Source organism: Acomys russatus, chromosome 8, assembly GCF_903995435.1.
Source record: "Acomys russatus chromosome 8, mAcoRus1.1, whole genome shotgun sequence".
NCBI lineage: Eukaryota > Metazoa > Chordata > Mammalia > Rodentia > Muridae > Acomys > Acomys russatus.
Genome location: NC_067144.1, coordinates 27,371,375 through 27,398,836, shown reverse-complemented (window position 1 = coordinate 27,398,836; position 27,462 = coordinate 27,371,375). Strand labels below are relative to the sequence as shown.

The 27,462-nt window shown below is 43.1% G+C and overlaps 1 protein-coding gene across 3 annotated transcripts in view; it reads right to left on the bottom strand.

The window, feature by feature from the left end:
• Positions 1-10,287: 10,287 nt before the first annotated feature.
• The window catches only part of Drd3 (dopamine receptor D3), a 62,439-nt gene continuing 45,264 nt past the window's right edge, over positions 10,288-27,462 (bottom strand). Inside the window, exons 3-7 of one of the 3 annotated variants that reach the window (XM_051150436.1) lie at positions 24,174-24,316; positions 15,662-15,858; positions 14,535-14,612; positions 11,820-12,156; positions 10,288-10,741 (exon numbers count right to left, since the gene is read on the bottom strand). In XM_051150436.1, the coding sequence (XP_051006393.1) occupies positions 10,545-10,741; positions 11,820-12,156; positions 14,535-14,612; positions 15,662-15,858; positions 24,174-24,316 (952 nt within the window). In that variant the 3' untranslated portion in view covers positions 10,288-10,544. The remainder of the gene's footprint in view (positions 10,742-11,819; positions 12,157-14,534; positions 14,613-15,661; positions 15,859-24,173; positions 24,317-27,462) is intronic. The other 2 variants (XM_051150438.1, XM_051150437.1) reach the window with 2 other exon arrangements.

The following is a 27,462-nucleotide window of genomic DNA, read 5'->3' as shown; positions in this document are numbered from 1 at the left end:
TGATATATGGCAGCATGGGCATGGGAGAGATGCTCTCACCCACCTTTGCCCCTTGTCAACTATGGCAATCAGGAGAGCTGGCCCTAGGGTCATGAGAGCAAGAGGCCGGCCCTGCCCATCACCTGCTGCAGAACTCAGGAGAGCAGACCCTGCATTTCGCCTTGCAGCAGGCTAAAGCTGGCTGTGTTTGTGAGGGTTGGGTGAGGGGTATGTGCTGGCCCCAAGGGCATGAGAACAGGAGAGCCGGTGGGCTGACCAGCTCAGGTATCTCTCAGGTCTAGATCCAGGGCTTTGAATTGGATCCATCCCAACATCTCCCCCATCTATGAACTGCTGGAAATATGAAGAGGCTAACCCCACAGATCCAAAACTACAGTGCTTCTATAACACAGGACAAAAACAGAATGTCTAAGAAGAGGCCCAGTGAGGTTCCAGTATTGATAGGCACGTGGACCAAAGGGTATACTATGGGACACACTGGGACACACTATAGCTTCCACAATGAGATTTTTTTTCTCCCTTGGAGGGGAGGTTGCAAGGATGGAGGGTGGACATGAGGGGAGGGAGAGATGAGTGGGATTAGGGTGCATGATGTGAAATTCACAAAGAACCAATAAAAAGTTACAACAAAAAAATTCCTGTTCTAAATTGGAAATTGGACCAAAGCAATAGTGAAACCTGCAAGAGCAAATATAAGATGCTATGTTTCCGTGTCTAGCCTCTAGGGCACAGGGTGTCATTAAGTGGGCTCCAATAGACATGGGCAGCCCTACCTCTATGGCACTCCTACCTGCAACATACATGACCTTTCACCTAGGCTTGCTTCGCTCGATGTCTACGGCTGTCTTTAGCAAATGTCATGTGACAATTTAGCATCTCCCAAACTCCTACACTTAAACTTCATCTTCACACTGATAACTTCATGTACCAGCTTCTCAGGGGCTTCCTGCAGGAATTTGACCTTGCTATGCACTGCTTGGCCTCACCAGCATCCTCTTCTTTAGTGCACTAATATAATCATATCAGAACCTCGTTATTATGATCTAACTTATCCCTAATTATGTCCCTATAGGTCCTCTCTCTAGGTAAGGTTAGATTGTTGGTTGGGGCTTAACATATGAGTTTTTGGGGAGACACAACTGAGTTTCTTGCATATTCCTCTATGGTCACCCATCGTTAATTCAGTTTTTGCTTCCTGTCCAAGCCAACTACTATTATATTTTTTTTTGTCTCTATGGGTTTTTCTTTTAGGGTACATTTCATACAAATAAGATTATGTAATTCACAACACCACCCCTTTTGCTAAAGATGGGAGTCATTGCCTCGTGTCCAGTGGGCAAGCACTCTACCACTGAACTATTTCCCCAGCTCTGTGTTTCTCTTTTCTTGTTGTTTGTGTGTGACAGGGTCTTACTCTGCAGCCAAGGCTAGTCTTGAGCTTATTATGTAGCCTAGGCTGTTCTCAGACTCATCATCTCCTGCCTTAGTGTCCAGGCAGAGGACACTTTTGCTGCCATATCTAGCATCTATACATGTTTGTGTATTGTTTCTCCCTCCTAGTTAAGTTTGTTATCTAGTTATCTCCATGCTATCTGTCTAAAACACTCTTTTACTTATAAGCTGTCTTTGTTGAAGTCAAATATCTATCTATATATCTATAAATTGACATCTATCTATCTATCTATCTATCTATCTGTAAAGCTTTTGAATTTTCAGTGTTTTATTTTTCAGTTGGTATATCTGTATGCAAATACCATGTTTTTCGTTAATTATTTTTTTTATAGTGCCCTTGTTGAGCCCAGGCCTTATGCCCACTACGAAAGCATTCTATGACCACATAGAGCACATCCTCAGTCTTTGGACTTTTGAGACAGACTCTTGTTGGTCTGAGCTGTCGTCAAACTCCCAATCCCCTTGCCCTGGACTCCTGAGTGGTAGAGCCCTACTTAAAGCCGTGTAGCACCAGTCCAGCTAATAACTACAACTTACAGTAAGTTTTAAAATCAGAGAGTGAGAATTCTCCAACCCTCACCACCACCACCACCCCTGGTTTTGGAAATGATTAATTTCTGTCTGTCTCTATGCATTTACCTACTCTGGATATTTCTTCTTTTTAAAATTTGTTTTGGCTAGTCTGGGTTTTTTGCATTTCTATATAAATTTACAATCTGCTCATAAGATTTTTTTTTTTTTTTTTTTTTAAGAAAAAGCCTCCTGGAATCTTAAGAGACATTGCATAAGTATATATATCAACTTGGAAAAAATTTTCATCTAGACATATCAAGTCTTCGAATCTGAGAATGTGATATGTTAAAGGTCTCCGTTCTTTTTGATTTGTTAATTTTTCATAATTAAAATTTTTAATTTTTATAAAATTGGTCGTTTAAAAGTGACATTTAGTAACTTACAATATTGTGCAACCACCCTCCTCTATGTGGTTCCATTTTCAGTATCATAGAAAGAAATTAGGCACCCATCAAGCATTTAGCTCTCACTCTCCTTTCTTTCCATGTTTGGAATTACCAATCTTCCTTTTCTCTCTGTGAATTTATCTATTCTGAATATTTAATAAAGATAAAATCATAACAGATGTGATTTGTGTGTCTGGCTTTTGCATTAGTGTAATGTGTTTATCCTTTTTGTACCATGAACCAATATTTTATTCCTTTGTGCTGAAAGGATGAAACTTACTTTGAGACCCGCTAGAGATTAGACGATTCTACTGAACTTCCATAGGAAGAGACACCAACTAGATTCCTGATGTTGCTGTTTCTAGAGTCTATTATATGAAGAAAGTAAAACAAAGTGGCACAAAGCGTATGCTGTAGTGGATTCTGGGATGTGTGCATCCTAAATCTCATCTGGGTTTTTTTTTTCCCTCTAGTTGTTAAGAATGGAATAAAAGCTTTCAACTGAAGAGAGAGCCTCTGTATAAATCATGCCTCCTCTTTAGAGGTAGTTGGCACTAGCGACTGGCTGAGATCGAGAATGGTCTACATGTATCATAGTTCCCGGTGGGATTCTTCTATGTGCTAGCCCATCATACTTTCTGCACCTACTCCTGCTTCCTCCACCCCACCCCCTTATATGTGTTGATCCCTAAGTCATAGCCTATTAAACATCTCCATTCTGTATGCAAATTTCCTTTTCAGAATTTCAGTATGAGTCCTACAAAGTCAATGCAATTTGAGTTGGGTCATTAAAAATTGAATATTCCAATCATGAGGAATAATGAATCTATGGCACTCTGAACTGATTCAACAACATTTAAAGATTATAACCTATTGAGGTCTTGTAGTTTAAGAGAAACTAATAAAATGGCTATTTTCAGAGGAAATCAATCCAGACAGGTAGCGCAAGAGAATGCTTCTTGAATTAGAGCTAGGAGAACTGAAACTTTGAGGACTGTATTAGCCTCACATAGGGAAGATGGAACCTAAAGACTGGTTTTTAAAAGGAGGCAGATTTTGGCTAACTGATAGCAGGAATTTTTAAATGTCAATTTAAAAATTATACTTTATTTTATGTGCTTGGGTGGTCTGCCGACATGTATAGTTGTGCACAATTTGCATGCCTGGTACCTCTGTGGAGGCCAAAAGAGGGTGTCAGTTACCTGGGAACTAGAGTTACAGATGGTTATAAACCTCTATATGGATGCTGAAAGTCCAACTCTGGTCCTCTGGAGATGCAGCGAGTGCTCTTATCTGCTGAGCCATCTCTCCAGACCTGGCAGGATTTCTTTTTTCCTGGCAGGATTTTTTTTTTTTTTTTTTTTTAAAGAACAAGACAACTTGTCAAGTCTTGGCAAGTAGTGAGCCAGCTACTTAATATAAGATGGGTGATCACAGATCAGAAATGTTCAAGAGAGGATTTGTACACTAAGAACTGGATACTGTCCCTTTCAGTTATCAAATCTCATAATTATAACTTGTGATAAATTATAAGCCTTTTAAGGATCTTAATGTGGTGATTCCTGGAATCTGCTCAACTGTTAATGTAAGACTCAGTTTTATCAGCTTTTCTTTTCTTTTTTATTTTATTTTATTTTACTTTTTTTTTTTTTTTTTTTTTTGAGACAGGGTTTCTCTGTGTAGCCCTGGCTGTCCTTGACTTACTTTGTAGACCAGGCTGGCCTCGATCTGCCTGCCTTTGCCTCCCAAATACTGGGAATAAAGGTGTGTCCACCAGGCCCAGCTTGTCAGTTTTTCTTAAAGGAAAACAAAACAAAACAAAACAAAACAAAACCAAAAACCAAACCAAGCCATCCTTCACCACTTTCAGTCTGTCTAGGGTGGTATGGCACAGAACAGGATAAATACAAGATATTTTCATGTATCTTGCCCACCTACAATGAGTTTGCTGTTCAATTCCCCCCTTCAAGACACAGAGAAGCAAATGGTTGAGTTTGAATTAGCTTTTAGTTTTATTAATAAGCACGTTTACAGGTTTTAAGGGCTCAGCAGATAATTTATATTCTTCTACAAATAGCTTTAGCTTGTATTAGCATAGTCTTAGGAATTCAGGCTAGACAATTTTACTAAAAATAAAGTGGAACTCCAGGAAGTTTACAGTTGACCCAGACCATGGAGAGACTGTATGCCAAGGAAGAATCCCAACCTCTCACTTTAATGATGATAAGACTTTCTACCTATACCCAAATTTAACCACATCCCAAATTTTCCTTCTGGACCACTCTCATCATATATTATGGGATGAAATATTTTACAAAACAAACAAACAAACAAACAAAACAAACAAACAAACAAACAAAAAACAAAGGTAAAGTCCTAAACCCTGGGACCTATAAATAATTCAATTATGAAATAATCAAACTAAGGTCATATTGGGTGAAAACAGCCCTAATTCAATGATTGATGAACCCAGACACAGTGCTATAAGAAATTGGAGGTGGAGACTGGAGTTATATTGCCAAAAGCTAAGGAATAAGTCAAGAGGATTGCCGGTAACTGTCAGAGACCAGGAAGATGTCAAGAGGATCTTCTTGTGGCGCCTTCAGAGACAGCAGAGCTCCACCGGTGCCTTAATTTCACACCTCAGGCCACTAAGACCACGAGTGACTACAGTCTATGTTGTTTTAGATCACCTGACATCTGGGTCCCTTGTCACAGCAGCCCTGAACATTAGTGTCCTATAACCAGGCACTTCTGCCAGACCGGAAGAGATGGAATGAGAAGGCGGCAGAATCGGGCATCATGAGGGACAGCACCAGGCGGTTTTGAGAACTATGTATGTGTTCTACTCCTCATTTGACGATGTTGAGAGCAGCAGGGGACACGTCAGAAAAGAGGTTTCTGACATCATCGGCTTGAGTGTTAGGCCACAACCTACTTGAGCAGGTGGCCATCTGAGCGGGTAAGGGGCCCTGTCAGGTGCTATGCATTTGGTCCAACAGTCAGACTACCAAGTCAGGCAGGTACATTTAGGGAATAAAAGACAAGACAAATCAGATTGTGTAGCGGTGGTCAGATGAGCTTGGAAAGATTATGCCAAATAACTTGAGGAAGGGGATCTCCGTAGGAGATGAGTCAGGTAGGCTTGATAGCCGAGGAGTGAATAGTGATGACAAACCCAAGGATGATAGTGGCTTTTTGCATTTGTTAGGGCTTTGTAGTTCATGAAGCCCTGATGCTCTGGTTGGACCATTTGTGTCTTCTGAAAGATTCGTGCTGAGGCCTTTAAGAAGTAACTAGGCCATGAGGATTCTGCCCCTACTTTTCAAAAGGGCTGGAAAGAACCAGAGTGGTCTTCCCCCTTACCTCTGCAGTGTGAGGACCCACCATTTGTTCTACTGGGAGGATGAAGCAACAAGACAGTGTCTTATACACAAATACTGAGCCCGCCCAGCCTTGATCTTAGCTATTTCAGCCTTAAGTACCATGAAAAATAAATTTCTGCTACTTATAAATTATTCAGGCTGCAGTCTTTTGCTATAGCAACATGAACAGACAAAGAGAGCTACTGACTAGTGAGTTTTTAATCTGATCTTCAAATGATCTCATAAGAAAGACCAGGGCTTTAGGTCTCCGTTGTTCTCCTGAGTAAAGGGAAGCTTCCCAAATGCTCTTATCAGTCACCTACAGTCACTTGTCCATGGTAGCACTAGAACTTCAGACCTTGAATCCTGTCTGAACACTATGTTTCCTATAAGATAACAGAGCCATCACAGAGCCATGCCTGCTTCTGCCTGAGGGCGTCGTCCTCATCCTTAGAAGTCCTCGGCTTCTCCTCCCAGGGACCAGGCTCTACACAAAGCAGAAACTCACTGCACAATGGAGACAATGATTAATTGAGGTGAGGGTGATGAAACAAGTGGTCCCAGGTCTTGTGCTTGGCCTGGACTCTCGGGATCTGCCTCTGCCAGCCACGTACCACAGAGATGAGCTGACAATGGCATCACCTGCGCTGAGCCTTTGTGTCAGGAGGTAGTCATGGCAACTCACTTGCTTCCTCAGCTGATGAGTAGACAATTAGGTAGAATGGAAGAATCAAGTTAATTGCCTGTCATCTCTTTTCTGCTCCCTGTGTATTGATTCAAATTAAGCTTTTCCAGTCTTCTAATGTCAGCAGATACCAAGCGCGAAGCACAGTCCAGGGAGCCAGGATCTCCAGCAAATACCTATCGCAAATGACACTCTTAACCTTTCTGCCTCTCTGTGTGTTTCTGACCTACGTGTTCACAAAAACAAATCTCTCTGACTGACCTCCTTTGATTTCTGATCCAAAGTCTCCAAGCTGCCTAATGGTAACCCTTTCTGGTATCAACTCCATTCAACTAAGCATTCCATCTTTATCAGTAAAGATGAAAGATTTCAGAGGAAAACCTGTATTTGTTGAAACCCAAGGTAGCACAGAGATGATAGGTACGTGTCTCAGGGGTGGAGACTCCATAGTGTGCGCGTCACACATGGGAGTCTCGGGTCCAATGTCTAGATGGTGACAAGTGGCATCATCATCTCAGCTAGGTACCTGATCTAGTATTACATGAGATCTTGAGAAGTGAAGACCCTTCCTTACCCATGCCGTCCCTACAGCTTCGTTTCTATAGTCAGATGTGCATTTTTGGGCAGTTGCTTCCATGATCTTTGTTTCTTCTGATCTATGGGTTAAGAGGGACTACTCTGTCTGAAATAGCATTTCTACATTTTAAAGTCCTCTCAACTCTTGACAGTATTTGCCAAGGAAGCCATTCTGAGACTGAATTTGGACTACCAAATGCCCAGAATCCTGCATTTTTAAAACAAACAATAAGCAGGTGAGCACTGCATACATAAATTATCTCCTGACTGGACTATAGGCTTCTTGAGGAGGGTAGGGCAATGACCATGTCTTCCTGGACAGTGCTTCTTGGTACCCAGTCCAGTACCTGGCACGTAAGAAGGTGATAAACTAGCATTTATTGAATAAACGGTTGATTTAAAAAATGGGTAATAGCGAAGTATTAAATGATGAGGCTCTAGAAGAGGGAAATGCTTGCTTATTTGAATGAGTTGACTGTTGACTGGAATATATTAAAATTTCTGTGCTACGTGCAGTTTACTCAAAGAGTGGGAAAGTATGGTATTTCTTTGGGTTCTGGAAGAGTCTTCCCCAAGGACTATGGCCTGATTCTTTCAGCCCAACATTTTCTCCAAAATTTGTGGTCATGTTGGCAACAAAAATAATGAGCCCTCACAGAGACTGAAGCAGCAATCACAGAGTCTGCGTGGCTCTGTGCTGGGTCCTCAGCATATATGTCATGGTTGTGTTGCTTGGTGTTCCTGTGAGATTCCTAATAGTGGGATCAGGGGTTGTATCTCTGACTCTTTTACCTGCTCTTGGGACCCTTTCCCTCCTACTGGGTTGACTTGTCCAGACTTGATATCAGTGTATGTGCCTAGTCTTGTCATGCCGTGTTCAGTAGACATCTCTGGGAGGCCTGTTCTTTCCTGAGGGGAAATGGAGGAGTGGATCTGGGGGATGAGGGAAGCATGTGGGTGGGGGCTGGGAAGAGTGAAGGGAGGGGAGGCTGCAATTGGAATGTATTGTATGAGAAAAGAACAAAAAGAAAGAAAGGAAAGGAGGAGGAGGGGAGGGAGAGAGATATGAGTCCTGAGGTTGAAAGTGCTTGTTTATGGTGTGAAGAGGAGAGGTAGAAGAGGTGTCGTAAAGGGTCTTGGGACAAAGAGGAGTTTATAAAGTGGGGATTTAGGAGACATGTTTGGGATTTCTCTTAGAATTTCCTCCTGGGCTAGAAAAGAATTCTGGGAAGTAGACTTGGTACAGACTAGTAGACACTGTGGTGCCAATAGGTGTTTTACTGTTTAATGGTAGAAGTGACCTATAAAATAACGTCATCTCACATAAGGTTATTGTAAAGGTTGGTTACGCCATACCAAGGAAAGATGCAGAGGGCGGGGGACATGGCTCAGTGATTAAGAGCACTTGCCCCTCTTTGAAAAGGTCTGGGTTCTGTTCTTGGTTCCAACATGGTGGCTCCAGTTCCAGATGATCTAAGAACCTCTTCTGACCTCTGCAGACACCAGGCATGCATGTAGTGCACATACATACATGCAGGCAAACTCTCATACTCATGAAATCAAATAATTATTGTTTGCTGTCATTTTTCCTCACAAAGGTATTGTTACCGATGCTTATATTTTGGCCTCTAGAATTCTGATTGTTTTTACATAGAAGTCTATAATATTTTTATCTCACACAATCATCCATTTTTATTTGTTTTGCATGGAGGAAATATAGAAGTCACAAACCTTTACTTTTGCAGATTTAACTGTCCAGGATTCAGCTCTGCTTGTAGCATAAACACATCATACTGTATGACACTAAGTGTAAGAGGCTGTTGCAGAGAGGATTTGGTTTTTCTCATTGTGTTACAATACCAGTTATTATAGATAATAATAATAATAATAATAATAATAATAATAATAATAATAATAATAATAATAATAATACTTTTAGGTGCTGGAATCAAAACATTCAGGACTATCAGACAACTGAGTCATTCGGGTCAGACATATCAAGATAGTTTGGGGAGGCCTTGGATTCTTTGTAAACTTCCTGGGCTCTTTAAAGTTTTAACAGCATGGCAGCCACTATCTGTCATGCTATATACTAATGCTCTTAAAGGTAAATTTATTGAAGTTCAGGCTGACAGCATTTCATAAATTAGCCATAAATTTGATCTTGATTCTGCAATCAATAAAAAAGTAGCTTGTGCAGGTGAGAAGGCAAATGATGTGAGTATTCTACCTCCTCCAAAATGCAATTTTGAATGACATTTACAAATTAGTTCTGGTTGCGTTTGGGTTTTGTTTTTTGCTTTTTTTTTTTTTTTTTTTTTTCTTGAGGCACCACACCCAGCTTTTGTTACATTCTGAACACAGCTGTTAGAGTGATGGTGTTTAGGATTTGACTAGGAGTTTATAAAACTTTCCATGTGATGGTTTGGAATGGCCACCCACCCCAGTACCCTCAGTCCTGAGGTCCTCTGAAAATCTAGGCAAGTCACTGTCACCCACATGGACAAACACAATGACAAGGGGAGACTCAAGTCTTAGAGGACAGTAGCTGTCTTGGCCACTCTTATCAGTTCAGAACCGGGGAGGTGACTGGAACTGGGTATCAAGGTCTGAAAGTTTTGGGGTCTTTGTTAAGCGAATGGAAGTTCCTGGCTGGAGAAAGTGTTCTAATGATGGAGAGCATATGGAAGGCACTCTCTGGACCACAAAGTTCAGCCACGACACTGCAGAGGGGCTGGCTTGCCTTCTTCACCTAACCGTCTTGTCCTGAATGACTCTGGAAATTGAGACACCGGAATTGTCTTGAAAAATCAGGGTATGAAGCAATGGTCCCTCCTGGCAGGAGCAAACATATAAGGGCAGTAAGGGTAGAGCTTGAATCCCAGTGTGGGAGAGTGCCTGCTCTGGGGTGAGAATTTCCCTCACCAAAGGCAGCCAGTTCCATTCCGCAGAAAAGCAGAATGTATAAACATTTGCCTTGCCTTTCATATTTCAGGATAGAGTGAAAGAGCACAAGCAAATGGGCCCCACGGATGCTCAGCGTTACCTGTGCTGACAGTTAATTACAGGTCTGAAAGAAGAGTGTCTGCCTGCTTGGTCTATAAGATGGCTTCCTGGCTGTGATTTCAAGGACCCCTGGCAGGCCGAGGCTGCTGAGACCTGCTCGTTTTCTTTCACTACAGTGCATCATGTCTCTAATGACAACTCTCTGTGTGTGTCCCATACTTTTTTTTTTTTTCCTTACCAACAGCTCTTGGAATGATCACCTAGCACATAGCAATTTGAAGACTGACAGAAAGAAGTCAGATGTAATTGGGGGAGGTAGAACCTTCTATTGTGGAGTAAACAGCTGGTTATTCCCATCCGGGTCCATCCAGTGTCACAAATCTTCATACCACATGTACCAGACCGCTGTGTAGTCATTCCAAGCAGACCTTGCTGGGCAAGGGTCCGAACTGCCTGGCATCTTGAAGTGGGTAAAGGGAGTATGGCCTCTCTTCTCCTCCATCAGCAAGTCAGGATCTTGAAGAAGGCTTTGCGGAACTCGACATTGAAGGTGGTATAGATCACGGGGTTGAGGGCACTGTTCACATAGCCTAGCCATGTTGTGGCTCTGTAAAGCTCTGGGGACACATGGCATGCCTGGCAGTGGGTATTAAGAACATGAGTCAAGAAGAAGGGCAGCCAGCAGACGATGAAGGCTCCTGGTCACAAAGAAAGAAAGGAGCCGGGTGAGGAGTTCGCTCAGCACTTTCCTTATAACAGGAAACCATTATTAAGTCATCTCTCTTTATACTGGGCGCTGCACTTGGAGTTTCACGTGCCATTTGCTTCCTGTTGGCTTGGCTTTCACTCATTGACTTGTCCTTGCGTTCGTTGGTATTGCCTATTTAATTTTTACAACAGCTCCACAAAGCAGGCACGATTAGACACACTAGTGTCTCTGCAGTGGCAACTCTCCTCAGGGCTTTCCTTCACTTCAGGCCTTTATTGCTAAGTTAACTTTCTAGTTTGACCTTTAGGAATCTCTTGGCTAATCTTTTTTTTTTTTTTTTTAACCTTTAGGTTAAATTCAGATATTTATTTAGTGCCTTCCTATGCAGGAAGGATATCTGATTAAGACAATAAGACCCTTAAAGACCCAATCAATTCCATTCCTGTGCTAGGAACTCTGAGTGTGAAAATTGTGAGGTTTGTCAGTGACGGTGGCCACAATGAAATCCCCTTCATTAATATTTGTGAGATCTGTGATTTATCACACTTTAATTGATTATATGCTAGAATTTAGATTTTCTACTATAAAATCTAAAACTGGCCCTATACGTAATGGAAAACTTGGTAAATACAGGAACATAGAAAAAGAAGAAGCACTTTTGACATCTTGATGAATTTAGTTTGTCTTCCCCCCCATATTTAAAATGATCTAGTTATCATCATATGTGTAACAATAGAGTTTTGCTGTCCTATTTTTTCATTTATATTTTAAAGCAAGTAACTACTGATTAAATACCCAACATGTGGCAGACACTTTCGTTGAGTCGATTTATACATTATAATTCATTATGATAACCCAAATTAAATGGCTTTATAAATTTCATTCAGGTTTTTTGAGTTTCCATCAGTGTTAATATTCATACAGAAACTTTTTTCAGTTGTATTATAGCGATTTTATAATTGAATTTCTAATGTTCTTTAAATATGGCTATGATAGGCCCCATTGCAGCACCTAGCACTAGCTTCAGCTAACCACTAACTCAACCCAAGCTAGCAACTCAGACTTACCAAGTACAATGGCCACCATCTGGGTGGCCTTCTTCTCTCGAAGTGGCACTGCACGAGGCCCCAACTTCAGGGACGTGGATAACCTGCCGTTGCTGAGTTTCCGAACCTCCAAGCTGAGCTTGGGTGCCATGGTGGGGCTCAAGGAGTTCCCGTTCCTCTCCACCCGGCCCGCCCCTCCCGCTCCTTCTGGGAAGCCCGGGTGCCTCAAGGCGGTGTCCTGGCAGATGCTGTAATAGCGCTTCAGCTCTCCGTGTGTCTGGCCGGGCGAGAGGGGCTGCAGGTGTGACAAGAGAGGGTCCTGGCATTTCTGAGGGTATTGTTTGTCTTCTATGTGCTCCTGCCAGGGAAAGATGGTGAAAAGAAGAAGGAGGAAAGCTTCCTTGTGTACAACCTACAGGAAGAGTGGTGGGACTGTAGGAAGTTACAGAAATGAAGTCCGCTTCTGATTTTACAACTGAAAAAGCAGCTACCAGGTATCACAGCCCATCCGTGCAGCAAGCCACAGAGGAAGGCACCCCAGCAGGGTAGGCTGGCCTTTCTGAATTAGAGAGACCTGGCTACAGCAATGAACATATTTAGTGTCATCACGGTAATCTGGAGTGTGGAAAACCCTGCAAGACAAAGGCTTTGAGATCTTAAATAAATTACAGTAACATGTACTTATGAGATGTAAAGGCCTTAGATACTCAGTTGATTCACAAGAGGGTGTGTGTGTTTGTAGGTTGGAGCATAAATGAAGTAAGATTGGTCACAAATTGACACATGATGAAGCTAGCTGATGGTGAGTCTGGACTTGTTTCATCTTTTCATTAAAATTTTTTAAAAATTTAATTTTTCTTTAAGATTGGGTGTTGGGCTGGAGAGATGGCTCAGAGGTTAAGAACACTGACTGCTCTTCCAGAGATCCTGAATTCAATTCCCAGCAACCACATGGTGACTCACAACCATCTACAATGTGATCTAATGCTGTCATCTGATGTGCAGGCGTACATGCAGGAAGAACTTTGTATATGTAATAAATAAATCTTGAGAAAAAAAAAAAAAGATTGGGTGTCATATAGCTCAGGCTGAATTTGCCATGACTTCTAATTCTCCTGCCTTTACCTCCCAAATGCTTAGGGTTTTGGGTATGTGCCACATTTTTATTTTTGAAAATTTAAATATCAAGATAAGAGGAAAAATAAAGAAAACTAAGATTTGCACTGTAAATTTCCTATTTATTAGCTGTTAGCCCTCGAGAAATTAACTATCTCTATACTTCAATTGTAAGATAGAAAACGCACTAGGAAAAACAGAATATAATTTTTTTTTTCTGGTATTGTTGCCTGGAGAAAGGGGTTGATATGTATGATACGTTTGACATTTGAACTTTCCATATTTGAAAGATCAGACACTTGTGCCAATAGGATTTTGTAACTCCTAGTACCATAGTCATAAAAGCCAGCTGGTCCTGCTTCAGCTAGTCCTCTCTCCAGGTAAGTTAGAAACTTTGATACCCGACCCGAGCCCAGACAAGGGGACATTCACATTATGAGCCTTTGGGTTGGAGACTTCAGAACTGTTGGTTTTTGTTTTGGTGTGATTTCCTGATAATTAATATAAGTATATTGTGTTACTCCAATCTACATTGAGGACAATCTTTATGATTAAGTTGGCACCTATTATTGAAAAACCACAATATTTAACTTCTAGCGTGTTACTTCTGGTCGTGGGTTTGGGCAGTAGATCTTGGGAGAGCTTATGGAACTGCAGATCACCCAACTTCCATGACACTAAAATGGATATCTGTCCTACAAGAGGAAAGCGATTCTCCCAAGATTCCATGCTGGTGATGGTGTTTTTCAGTTTGCTCTGTAAATCCTTAGCCCTACCTCCATAGTGGGTGTGTGTGAAACACTGATTCCTCTGTGGCTGGCTGGCTGGCAAGAAGACGTCTACTCCCAGATGGCAGGACAGAACCTAATTCTTCACACTCCTGGCAACGCAGCTTCGTGGCTTTCCAATTCCTCCTGGGAAGTCAGCACTCTGCCTTCAGCCTTGGCATCTCCTCAGACCACGGATCTGCTGTGTTGATTTTAAACGGCTTATCTATCTGTCCTCATTTACATTAAGAGTCTCTGATTGCTACATCAGGCCTGTGTACGGAGTTGTTAATTAATTACAGAGAGCCTGGACAAGACTCAGCTCTTCATCATTATCAGCTTTTGAAGTTTAATTCCTAACGTGAGCTCTGGAAGCAGAACCTTTTGACGTCTCTAGGCTCTTTTCTGCGCCCTGCTAGCTAGGTATGCCAAAGGTTGCCCTGAATCTGAAAGGCGGAGCTTAGGGTAACCTTGAGATTGTCATGGTTTTGTACACAGTCAGTAACAATCAGGACACGTGAAAGTTTTATTTCTCAGCTCTTCCCATGTGTCTATTGCATTGACCTCCTATTCCTTCTACTGCTGGTGGCTCTAGACTGCATCCTCCCACCGCATGCGGAAGTCATCGACTCCAGTCATTGAGACCTATCCTACTAGTCCCATAGCTTCTGAATGTCAAAGTCCCAGTCTGAGACTTCCATCATGAAGCCTCTGGGATCTTGGCACATATCACAAATACATGTGTGGGATCAGTGAGGAATTCCACTTTGTTGTAGGAGTAAAATCAAGACGAACCAGCATCTTAGAGAAAGATGTCGCACTCTTTCCCATGACCCAATACATGCCTACTTACCATTTGTCCCGTGGCATCTGACAGAAATCTGGCCCTTATTGAAAACTGCCGAATGGGATGTAGCCGCAGACAGGAAGACTGGGGTAGGTTGAAGGAGAAACAATCAGTTGTGGGTTAATCTCTACAAAAATGAACCATGTCGTATGTAATTATGTAGCAAAATGGTACTTGAAGTACACTATATTGCATACTAAGTCATGATCTCCTATTTCATGAGGACTATTGTGCTTTTCTATGCAAGTCCTAGGACTGTGTCATTGCGAGTCTGATCTCCACACGAGTCATCAGAGATTGAGCTAGATACCCAAACTGGTTCTCCCTTTAAGACTAAACTCCGTTCTTTCTCTCTCCAGGAAGCCCTTTCCTGGGTACATTAGTCATTTTCTTAACCGCTGTTACACTTCATATTTGGGTATTCCATTGCTTTCACTTTATAGTTGGAAAACATCCTAAATCAGTTCAGACTTATTCCTTCATTATTAGGTGAAGGCGAGGTTTATTTTCATGTCCAAATTTCAAGCTCCATAAAGGACAATGGCTGTATGATATAATGTGTCTTTTGTTAGTTGGTTGGAAGTGACTGGTATTCATGACAGGGAACCCACCATATGCCAGGCAGCAATGTGAGCAAAGTCTAATACTAAAGGTCCAAACTTTCTCTGTAGAGCCTAGAAAGACCCATCCTCCAAGCTGGTTGGTACCTTGACACAGGGATAAATCAGGAAGATGGGCATCAGTGGATGCTTCTTGGAATGAGTGGTTTGAGGAGAGAAAGCAGTGTATGGCACAACAGTCATAGTGAGATGCTACCCTGCCCCCATCCCAGTTCAATAAACTCAGACTTTGTGGGATATCTGAACTGCTGCAGGTGGAAAGCTCTAAAGAGAAGTCAACAATTTGGAAAGTGTGCTATCAGCTTACCAAGGAAGGTGAGCTCATGGGAGACCCAGGACTCTCTCGATATTGCATTTCCTACCCTTAGAGCACAGACAATGCCAGCTGAGTAGAAGATGGTGTGATGAAATCAGTCTCCTAAGTGTGGATTCTGGCACCATCTGCACGGATGGGGCACATGACTGGGGGCTGAGGGCTGCTGTGTCTTCCCCTGGTTCCTGCCAGGTGCTCACCTGCTGAGCGAAGCTGGGTCTGATGCTGATGCACTGGCTGTTCTGTCGCGTGAGAATCCGTTTCCTTCTCCTTTGCCTCAGCACCATGTAGATCCTAGCATAGACCAGGACAGTCACCCCAAAGGGAACGTAGAAGGATACCACTGAAGAGTAGATGACAAAGTCAGGGTTGGAGATGGAGCAGATGGTGGGATCCCCTGTGGGTAGGAGAAGGGGAGAAGGCAATACAACTGTCCTCAGTGTGGAGCACTGAGAGTGAGTCCGTATGACATGGTGTGGGGGTGTGGATGGAAACGTTTGGTCTCAGGCACCTATGTTGTCAGTGCCCTGCAGGAAGAAAGGATGAAAGCTAATTCATCTTTGTACTTCTTGCAGTTGACTTCCACAGAGTTTACTCATGATTATATTCCAGACACTGATCTGAACAGAAGTTGGGGAAATGAATAAGACGCAGCGTCTGCCCTTGAAGGAACAAACAGTCTAGCTAGACAGGTGATCTCCTCCATGCAAATGGTCAGTTGTAACTCAGAGGAATGTAGTCTGGGAAGCTAAGGAGGGGCACAGAACAGGAGAGGAGAGGCTTCTGGGAGGATGCCACACCCAAGGAAGAGTCTGCTAGTGTGGAGGCATGAACAGATGGTTGAATGCCATGAAAAAAAAGGGGGTGGTGGTGAGGGCTCCTTTTGAATCCAGGGTGTGGGGCAGGTGGTGGAGGACTAGAAGACAGGTATTTGGTTTTCCAGGAACACCCAGCACTGGTTAGGATAGAAAGAGCTGGGAAGGATAATGTGACTTCAAAAGGGTCCTTGTCCCCTGGGAGGTAGAGATGGCTCAGTGGTTAGAAGCATTTGCTGCTCTTGCAAAGGAATCTGGTTCATTTTTTAGCACTCACATGACAGCTCAACAAGCACCTGGAACTCCAGTTCCTGGAGATCCAACACTCTTTTTTTTTTCTGACTTCCCTGGGTACCAGATACACACTATATGCATATATACTTGCTGGTACTCACACATGCACATAAAATGAAAACTAATAAATGTTTAAAACACAAAGAGTTCTTGCCCCTAATTTATGGCCTAGAGTGCTCCTTTGATTTCTCTTTGGGAAGCCCTGTGGTCTTAATTTCTTCACTTGAAGATGTTGAGATTCATCCAGTGCCCAGGATAAGGCCAGAGACTTGCTCTATCTTGAAACAGAAAAGGGAAGCAAGATAACACCTGACAGGCAACAGGCCGAGAATTTTATACACATGATCTTACCCAACCATAATGGGAGCGGGCATTACCGCCTCTACGCTTAGACACACAGGCTGGAGTCTTGAGAGCTTCACAAAGTGGCCTAGGGCAATGCGGCCTGGAAGGCACCTTTCTCTAGCCAATCTAGACCCCAAATCCACCCACCTTCTGTATATTTTGATTTTCTACCTCCTTCTGCTCCTGGACAGGGCGCTTCCGTGCCTCAGCCCACATTATAGGCAAGAGCTATTGGCACACCCAGTCCAGACTTCACAGAAGAGTGGGAATTCGGGCCCAAATCTGGCCTTGGGAATGTGGCCTGAGATGTGAGATGGCAGAAAGTGCAGTGGCCACCTCGGGGCCCTAGTTCTGATCCTTTGTCTTCTGAAACAGGTTGAGGACAGACAGCCCCTGGGTGTGAGGCAAGGACCTGCTGCTTGTTAGTTGAGTGACCTTATTAACTAAGGTCCTCAGCTTTTAGTTTCATTATCCACAGAAGGACAAAAATGTTTCTTGCGTAATAGCTATGAGAAATAGTGAAGGTAAGCGATTGCTATGATGATTATCATTTTGTTATAGCGTTGTTATTGACCTCTTCTGAGTTTTCTGGACTTAAGATAGGACTGAAATAGAAGTTTGCAGAAAGACTCGCAGGGAGCAATATTTGTGGAGAAGGGAAGGGAGAAACAGTTAAGAATGAAAGCGAAAATAGAGACTGTGTCCAGCACCCAGGGAGGCGATTCAGTGACAGCATGGGCCCAGAATCCTCACAGGCCTCTTCCAAATCCTCTCCTGCTGTTGGAGATGGCATGAAATTGATACCATCTCACCAGAGCTTGCCTCAGCATTCCCTTATCAAACAGTACATACGGCCCTGAACAGTGAACACCAAACCGGCATCTGCTGTTCTGGGGACAATGAGGTTGGGGGCAGGAATGGGGTGGCAGCTGGTGGGCCTTCTCAGTCCCTAGGGAGCCATGTAGTCATGAGCATTGAAGCCATTGAAGTCAGCTTGCCTGCTGTCACTGGCTGGCCCAGATCTCGGTGCCACCTGTGGTGAGGAGGAATCTCAGCATGTGTTGGTAAGAAGGGGCCAGAGGACTTACTTTCCTAAGGTTTAGCTTGCTGCCAGCCTTGTGAACTGAGTGCTCCTTATTTGTCCCAGTAAATGCTCTCGATCTTTCCCTTTCTCTGCCCTCCTTGGTACTGAGAGACTAACTTCCATAAGTGAACTTCTTTTGAAATAACAGAGTCAAAAGAAGGTATAGTAGGCTTCTAGACACACACACACACACACACACAGACACACGTTTGTGTATTTATTACAATCAACATCTTACAGGGATATTAGTGTTTGCTGCAGGGGAGGCGATGGGTGCCCTGGCAATCCACGGTAGGAGGCAGACTGACATAGATAGAAGGCTGTATGTATCTCATTACACCTTATGAATGTTTTATCATGTGCAAGCATTTATTTTTCCATTAAAAACATTGCAACTGTATGAAAGAGAGAGAATGAAGACAGAGCCAGCAGCTATTTCAGGGTCCTTGACCACGATGGGCCTCGTTTACAATCGCTGATCTTGCTTTGTCATCCCTTCCTACTGCCCCTGCTACTGCCCCCGCCCCTGCCCCCACCTGCTGAAGGTAACTGCTGTCCACGCTCTGATCAAGCTTTGCAGCCCCCTCCAGAATCCCTCCCGCCACCCTATGTGGTCTCAGGTCTGCACAGCAGGGAGGGAGACACTGGAGTCAGAGACTGATGAGTGCTGTGGGAGGCCATCCAGTCTGCATGGCAGTGGGAAGCCTCGTACAACAGAGTCCCAAATGCTTCTCTGCTGAGTCCTCACGAGGTGGTTTGGGCAGCCGAGGTTCCCTCGGGAGACCTTGGGACCTTTGTCTGATGATTGATCTGAGACAGTATTGTATGTGAGCACGGTGCTTACTGAATGGATATCTGGATGAAGAAAAAAAAAATAAGGAAAATGTACAAATGGGCATTTAATCTAGATATCCAAGGACTCACTGGCTGCAGGATACCGGGGGGAAGGCCAGATAGGCATAAGGGATTTTTAATACACTTTCTAAAATTAGAAGAAAAGGGGGCGGGGCACGGGGTGGAAGGCAAAGACATACCTACTCACTCAGCCTTATGGAGCACATGCTATACTCAAGGTTCCTATGCTGGGTAACAAGACACTAAAGAGGGCACCGAGAGGATGGCTCAAAGGGTTAAGTGCTTGCTGTACACTCACAGGGGTGTAAATTTGGATCCCTAGCATGCATGCACAAAGACAGGTGTGCCTGTAACCCCAGTACTTGGGATGGGAGTGGGAGTGGGGGTAGGTGTGGGGGTAGGAGTAGGCAGGGACAGAAGACTACCCGAAACTTTCTGTGCAGCTGGTTTAGCCAAGTCAGAGAGCTCCAAATTTACTGAGAGATCCTGTCTTAGAAACTAAGGTGGAAAGCAACACAGGAAGACCCTGAATTAAACTTCTGCCCTTTATCACATGTGTAGCATACACACGTGTGTACAGCACACACACACAACACACACACATACACACACACACACACACACGACAAAGAAAAAAGAAGGGGTACCAAACCGCTGCGACAAGGAGTGTCTTAGAAGTCTCTTTGAGCTAGGCTGAGAACTTGAGCCCCATAGTCACGGGAATGACAAGGTCGAGAGAAGGGTGACTTGAAAGACTGGTGAACTTTAGACTTGTTGAAGAATTTGACCTCGTGTCGATTCCAAAGATGGAGATGCCAATGAGTCTGATTTTAGGATGAGTCACTCTCCTTCAAACAGTGTGCTTTTATTCTTCTTTTTAACTTTTTGAGCAACCAAGCTCCTCCACCCGCCCCCCTGGCAGCTCCAAGGCTCTGAAAGCCAGGTGACATTTCTATTGCTAAAATCAAATAAATAGCGCTCTTCTTTTTTTTTCCCCCTAAAGGAATTGATAAGATTTTCTTAACTTTAAGTCTCTTACCCAGAAGAATTCTTAAATCGTATCACTAGCTATTGCTTATTCATTCTAGAACTCTCTTTAAAAAAAAATCACACAATGGGTATCTGATTTAACAGAACTTCGAATACTGTTTTTCTTATCTGTGAAATGAAAGACTGAGCTCATTCAGAGACCTTACCGTTGCCCTCTTGCTCCAACATATACCTTCTTCTGCATCACTATGGCCTGTTAATTTGCTGATTAACTAGACTGCTGGGTCTCCAGTGGAGCTGGGGCAATATTGGTCAGTCAGGCCCTGCAGCCCTGGAATTTCTCCTACCCAAGATCCTACATCCTGTTGCTCCCTTTTCAAAGAAAAGGAGCAGCGCCAAGTTCAAAGCGCTGAAGTTCAGCTTGCCTCTGTGGCCTCCAATGATTCAGTCTTAAATGAAAGCCTCTTGTTAAATTTCTTCAAGCCCAGCTCTAGTAGGAAAGAGTCACTTGTATTGAGCTTTTGAATGAACTTGTCCGTGGGGAAGTTGCTGGAGGGGCCAAGTGGTGGTTTGAATGAGAAAGGCCACCATATTTGAATGCTTGGTCAGCAGGAAGTGACACTATCTGAAAGGATTAGGAGGTGTGGCTTTGTTGGAGAAAGTGTGTCACTAAGGGTTGGCTCTGATCTCCCCCCGCCCCACCTACCCACCATGATCGTAATGGACTAGACTAGATCTCTGAAACTGTAAACAAGTCCCAATGAAATGCTTTCCTTTATAAGAGCTCCTATGGCCATGGTGTCTCTCCATAGCAATAGAGCACTGACCCAAATAGGTCACATGCATCAGGGTAAAGAAGGTGCATCATGAGGGTCAGACAATAACACTGAGTTCTTTATGCCTGAGCTCTGCTCATGAATTCCTTGAACTGTGAGCTCCCTGTGACCTCCCAGAGAACTGCCACTGCTTACATCTTCCTTGGAGCAGATGTTTTCTTGCAAGGGAAGGCACAGAAAACTTTCCATTACATGATCACAACAAGGACACCAGCTAATACCTACTGGGCCCTTGTAATAGACCTTGCATTTGACACAATATGAGAATAATTGGTGGTTTTAGTGCAGGGTTGCTAAGAAACTTAAAAATGAGAGAAAGCCTGGCTTGGTGGTAGAGTATATAAGCTCAGCTACTCAGGAGGCTAAGACAGGAGAAATATAAATTCAAGGCCTTCCTGGGCAATTCAAAGACAAGCAAAATGACCTCCAAACATTAAAAAAAAAAAAAAACACATTAAAAAAAAACAACCCAAAACAATCATAAAACACAAAGTAAGAGAGACCCTGAGAGAAGCAGTAAGGGGTTTCTTTTACTATACACATGCTAGGTCACAAGTCTTTTTTTTTTTTTTTTTTTCCTATTCTTATTTTTTTCTTCTCAATTTGAAAATCCTAGGTTTTGTTTCTAGAACAATGATGATGTCACTGGTGTCAACATGTTGCAATTAGCTCATCACTCTTAACTTGCGATGTTGACATTAGCTGAGAACTCTGTCTGCTGTCAGAGCTGGAGATAGTTTCAGCTATTCTTAGGATGTGTGTGTGTGTGCCTGTGAGAGGGAGTAGGACCACCTCTGCCAGCATCCCAGAGTGTGTTCCCAGGGGAACCAGGCTCAGCCTGGGGAAACTACAGCTATCCCACAGGTGACATGTGCTGGGGGCTGGCAGATAAGCAGTGCCTTGGGCAAGCAGTGGTACTCAGTTCCCATATGAGAGTCCCACTTACAGGGCATTTGCACACAGAACCTGGGTAATGTGTTGGCTTAGCTATCTGGCTAATCCACCGGGCACATCTAACACTGAGCACAAAAGATAGTTTAGTTTCATATACGGACCATAAGACATACTTCCCCGCCCTCCGCCCAAAGTGTGTGTGTGTGGGGGAAATTAGGGTGTGCCTTATGGTCCAATAGCTGTTTTCACTGTTTTTCTTGTTTTACTGCCCTAAAAACTGGGTGTGTCTTATGGTCAGGTACATCTTATGGTCTGGAAAAATACAGTAGTTTGTATAGCCATTTCAATGGACAATGCTTTGTGGTCTACCCATGCGCTCCTGGGTATAAAGTGCAACTCAGTTAGAATAACAACAAAGTAACAAGTAATGAAGAATAAAACGATAACAGATGAAATTTTACGAATATTCTGAGTTAACCAGGAAAACATTTGTTGACAATGTGGTTTCTTAACCTTTAATGTATATGACAAACATGACTGGCCCCAAGTAGAGAAGGTAGCATGTGCTCTGATACATTTGCATATGTTACCTCAATTGAATCCCTGTTAAGTGGCAGAAGCCCCTGTAAAGGATGCAGAGCAGAGCTAGATAATATGTAGGGTAAGAGCCATAAGCTAACAAATAAGAAGTACTTGTGGACCAGAGAGATGGCTTGGCTCTTCCAGAGGACCCTGATTCTTTTCCCACCACCCACGTCTTTAACTCCAGTTCCAGGGTGCCCTGTACCCTCTTCTAACCTTTGTGGGCATCAGGCATGTACATGGTTCAAATGCCAGACATACATGCAGGCAGAACACTCATGTTTTTAATTAAATTAAATGTTTTAAAATTAAATATAAAACATTTTATTTTCTAAAATGAATTGTCTAGATTTCTTTCTTTTTTTTTTTTTCCGTTTAGATTGGTCCATTCAATTTCTACTATGTTTTAGTCTAAAAGTTCACTCTGAAAAATCCTCTACATCCCATATAAGGACACATGCAGTCTGATTTAACTCTAAACAGTAATGAGAAGGATATGTGAAGTTCACATAGACCAGGTAACTTCAGGGATGAATTTTGGGGGCTTTTCTTTTTGCAGTATGTAGGAAGTCATTTGTAAACATAAATGTTGAAAAGTTTGTAACAAAATATGCTGCTTGAATATACACTTGAAGTTCGTTGTTCCTTTTTGCATGGCTGTCTTCAACTCATCAGTGAGGGAGCTGAGCTTAGACAGCCCAGTAACTTGTTAAAGGAGATACAACTGGTAACTAGGCCAAGTAGGTTCAGACCTAGCGAGTTCTGATTCTGGAGTCTCTGTCTGCCTTCCACAGGGAGCTCCGACTTCTAAGATCATTGTCCTAGACACAATGTCTGGAATCTGACTGAATTTTTTAAGTAACAATGTTTCAATAAGTCTCAATAAAAGTCTAGAACCTAGTAGAAATTGAACGAGCCAGTCAAGATGGACAAAATAAGAAATCTACATGACATTAAAACATTACTCATTCAGGCTTTTTTCTTAACAAATACTCTCTTTATACATTTTCTTTTAAATTAAAAACTATTTTTAAGGGGATGGAGAAATGGCTCAGAGGTTAAGAACACTGGCTGTTCTTCCAAAGGTCCTGAGTTCAAATCCCAGGAGACACATGGTGGCTCATAACTATCTGCAATGAGATCTGGTGTCCTACTGGCTCACGTGGAGTACAGAATACTATATAAATAATAAATAAATAAATCTTTAAAAATTTTGATATTGTAATTACAAAATTTCTCCCTTCCCTTTCCTGTTGTTATACATTTTTTTGATATTTCTTCTATTTTTTGAGGTTATAATTATAGAAATTTCTCTTCCCTTTCCTGTTATTGTGCATTTTCAATAGCTTTCATTCAACATATGGATTTCCTGAGGCTAAAAGATGGATAATAAAATGGGTAAATGTGGATTGGATTGATTTCATTTGATTAAAATCCAAATCATCTCAAATTCAGACGTTCATCCATCCATCCATCCATCCATCCATTCATCCATCCGTCCGTCTGTCCATCCATCCATCTATTCATCCAGAAGCTATGCCATATGCCATCTATCATATCCACAACTTTGTATATCAAAAATAAAAAATACATTTCAGAACTAGTTCTCAAATGTCAGAAATGATTCTTATTGGAGAATAACTTATTCCAGGCTTTAGAATGTGTTACTTTGCATTGTAAGTTTGTCCTGAATAGTTATTTTTCATTAGAAATCCTGCTTGAAATATTAACATAGTTTTATATTTTAACTGTTACATTTCTTGCAGTGAGTACAATGACATTTCTTTCAAAAGAGGGATAAGACAGACTTTTCATGAGCTGGGTCAAAACTATAACGGTGAGGTTTTACTCTATACTTAATTTATACCCAACAAAGACCAAAGCTTTGCAGTCTACAGCATCCCCGCTTGATTATACTTAATAGGGATGGAAATACTGGAGTGGGTACCACTCACAGACAGACACTCAGGGATGATGTGAACCTTATGAGTTCGGGAAGTGAAACCAACAGTTTTACCTGTTGTGTTGAAACCAAAGAGGAGAGGGCAGGACACGGCAAATGCCAGCACCCACACGGCTGTAATCATGAGCGCCACACGCCGACAGGAGCTCTGCCCAGTGCCATGCTGATAGTGAACTGGCATGACCACCGCTGTGTACCTGTAAAAGAGTAAGGACAGGGGAGAGGCAGGATGTGAACACCTGTGAGAGAGTTTACTAGAGGGTGACTGACATGGGAACATATGGCAAGAGAAAAGTTCTTAGTCAAGAAAGTTAAGAAGAGTGTTTGATTACAGAAGTCAGAGCAGAAAGAATGTAAGGGGTGGATGAGGAGAAGTGCTATGGAATGCTGTCTCCTGGCCATGACAGGGCCGTGGCATTCGTTAACTTATTGCACGAGACCTTAAAAGGCCAAGCCAACAGAGTTAGTCAACATCCCGGTAGGAAGCACTGGGGTTCAGAGGGTTATGAGAAGGAGAAGGGAGAAAAGGGGGAGAGGAGAGGAGAAGAGAGGGAGAGAGAGAGAGAGAGAGAGAGAGAGAGAGAGAGAGAGAGAGAGAGAGAGAGAGAGAGAAAGGAGAGAGGAAAGATCATGAAAGTAGGGGAAGGAGTGGGTTTTGGGGTGGGGGGTCAGTGGGAGGCATGAGCTGGGGGTGGGTATGGTCAAGATGCAATGCATACATGTATGAAATTGCCAAAAATAAGTAAAAGATATTTCAGAGAAGGAAAAATGTTTGAGTAAAAATAGCAGAAAAGCTAAGAGAGGTGAAGAACTCATGTGAGGATCTATGGAGTGAGGGAGAAAGAGTCAACAGAGCAGCATCAAGTTCAGGGCGGACTTCTTCTTGATCCCCAGTGCAATCCACAACCCACCCTCAGCTCAGAGGCCCTACACTCCAACGACTCTGGTGTGGGTCTGTGAACCTTCACGTCCTTCCACAGTTTTCCAGACAGCATCAGTACTGTGTCCAAGTGAGTTGCTCTCTCCTCCCTGCTTGTATGTGAATATGTATTCTACTCACAGAGCGATAAGCATGCCAGCTAAGAGGGGTTTGGAAAATGAAGCAAGTATCCAATGGGAGCTAATTTTGGAATCCAGTTTGCATGCACATGGTATGTTAGTCTTTTCCGTGCCTGTGACAAACATCCGAGAGAAACAACTTAAGAGGAGAACGGATTCTTTTGGCTCACAATTTTAGAGATTGGGTGGCTCCATTACTTTCGGAGTTCGGCGAGGACGAACGCTAAAGTGGGAAGAGGAGTCTGTTCATCTCAAGCATCCGGCAAGAAGAGAGGAGACCCAGGCAGAAGCCAGGGCCAGAAAATACCCTTCAAAGGCATTTTCCTAATGACTTACTTCCTCGAAGTAGGCTCCAACTTCCACAGTTCCATTAACTTTTAATAGTTAATTCATATTCTTTGTCCGTCAGTGGACTGCCCCAGTGACCATGCCAGATCCTTTGAGATCTACTCATCTCAGAATGCACACACACACATACACCCAGAATAGTGATTACTAATCTCACAGGTAGCTCCCAATCCAATTAAACTGATAATCAAGACTGGCCATGCCACATAGTCAAAGTCTACCCCTCATTTTCTTTGGCTAGTGTATTTTCTTTGGTCACCTCCCAGACTCATTTCCACTGCTTGTTGGGCTTCCCTAGACAAACTCAAGATACTAAAAACAGATCCTGGATCCCCACATATTTTCACCCAGTTCTACTTTTTGCCCTTTTCAAGAAGTCCAGACACAACACCCAGACTTTTCCACTGGCCTTTGACCTTTCCATATCACTTACTTAGTTACTCATTTCACTTTTCATTCAGTGTTTATCCAGGGAAACTGTTCTGGGCAAGCCTGACCTTATCAGGTGAACCTTGAAAGGAACTTAGTTGTTCCCAAAGTCAGAGAGCTTCAAAGTATGACAGTTATCCTGCTTCGAAGATCAAACTGCCCCAGTGTGATCTTTGGCACAGAATAGCTAAAGGCCTATAGAAACCTGGCTGACATTCTGCAAGCTAGTGAGGAGCGCATCGCTCCAGCTGTGAGAACCTGAATCCCCTCTACCCACCCCCCACAACCTGAGTGTGTGAGGAGGACTATTCTAAGGTCCAGAGAAGAACAAAATCCAGCTCACACCTCGGGCTCCGTCTTGGAAACCAAGACCATGAGCACCATGTGCAGTGTTCCGACTTAACACGAACTATGAGGTTAAAATGGTTGTGGTTTCTATTTCTAAACCTGTGATAATTTGTTCTGCCACAGCAGAAAATAAGAATACTGTCATTGGCTCCTCTTTTAATGGCAAAATTTTATTTTCTTCGGCATGAGCTCAGCTTCCTTTGCTAACACGGTCTTCCGTTGACTCCTGGCATATACTCATGGCTACAGCCAAACTGGCCCAGTAGTGGATGTTTCCCCAAAGTCTTGGCCCAGGAATTCAACCATGCCTCCCTATCATCCAAGCTCAGCTCTTGGGTAGCCTCCTTTGGGCCTCTCCAGTTAGATACTTTGAACTTGGAGTACACCAGTGGTGCTGACCTCCTGAGTGTAGGAGTCGCCACTGAGCTTGCCTCACCGATGGGCAGAGATAGCCACTCGGTTTAGGTTACCAAATGGCTCAAAGCATCTAATGGCTCAGCAGTCCCCCTAGGTCCATGTACAAAACAAATAAGAAGCTATTGTCTGTCTCAGTGGCCATGAGAGAATGATCTAACCCTAGCTAGGCTCAAGGGATCTAAGATACGGGTCTAAATGTAGATTAACAATTTTTTTTGTCTTTTCAGTTTCCAGGGAACTATGATGCCAGATTTAGGGCAGCAGCCTCCTTACTCTGTCTTGTGCACCTCAAAGTTTGGGCTGAGTGAGAAAGAGTTGGTCAGTGTTCTCTGTTCCTCCTGTGTGTGTCCATTGCCTGTGCCCACCCCCGCCCCTTACGTAGCTAATTTTTCAGAGTTAGCATCTGTGTTCCTGACAGAAGAGCTTAAAGACTGTTGTGAGTTTTGAGATGAAAGCTAGTGGCTTCCTTCTGAAGAGGGAGAAACAGGGTTCTTGGTTTAGTGAAGTCTTGTTACGAGTCCCTGTCAATTCCAAGGGAGGCCATGGCAGGCCTGCTGCTTTCTCCTGGAGCACATAGTACACAGCATGGTTTACCTGCTGATCCTCCAGGCCTATAGCTCTCATGACGTTCTTTCTGGGGCTCCTGATCAAATGTGGTCACTAGGGCATCGCTTAGTGGTGATCCCAGGTGCCTTTGGGGAGGGTCTGAGACTTAAATCCTGCTGTTGTCATGGGCGAACAG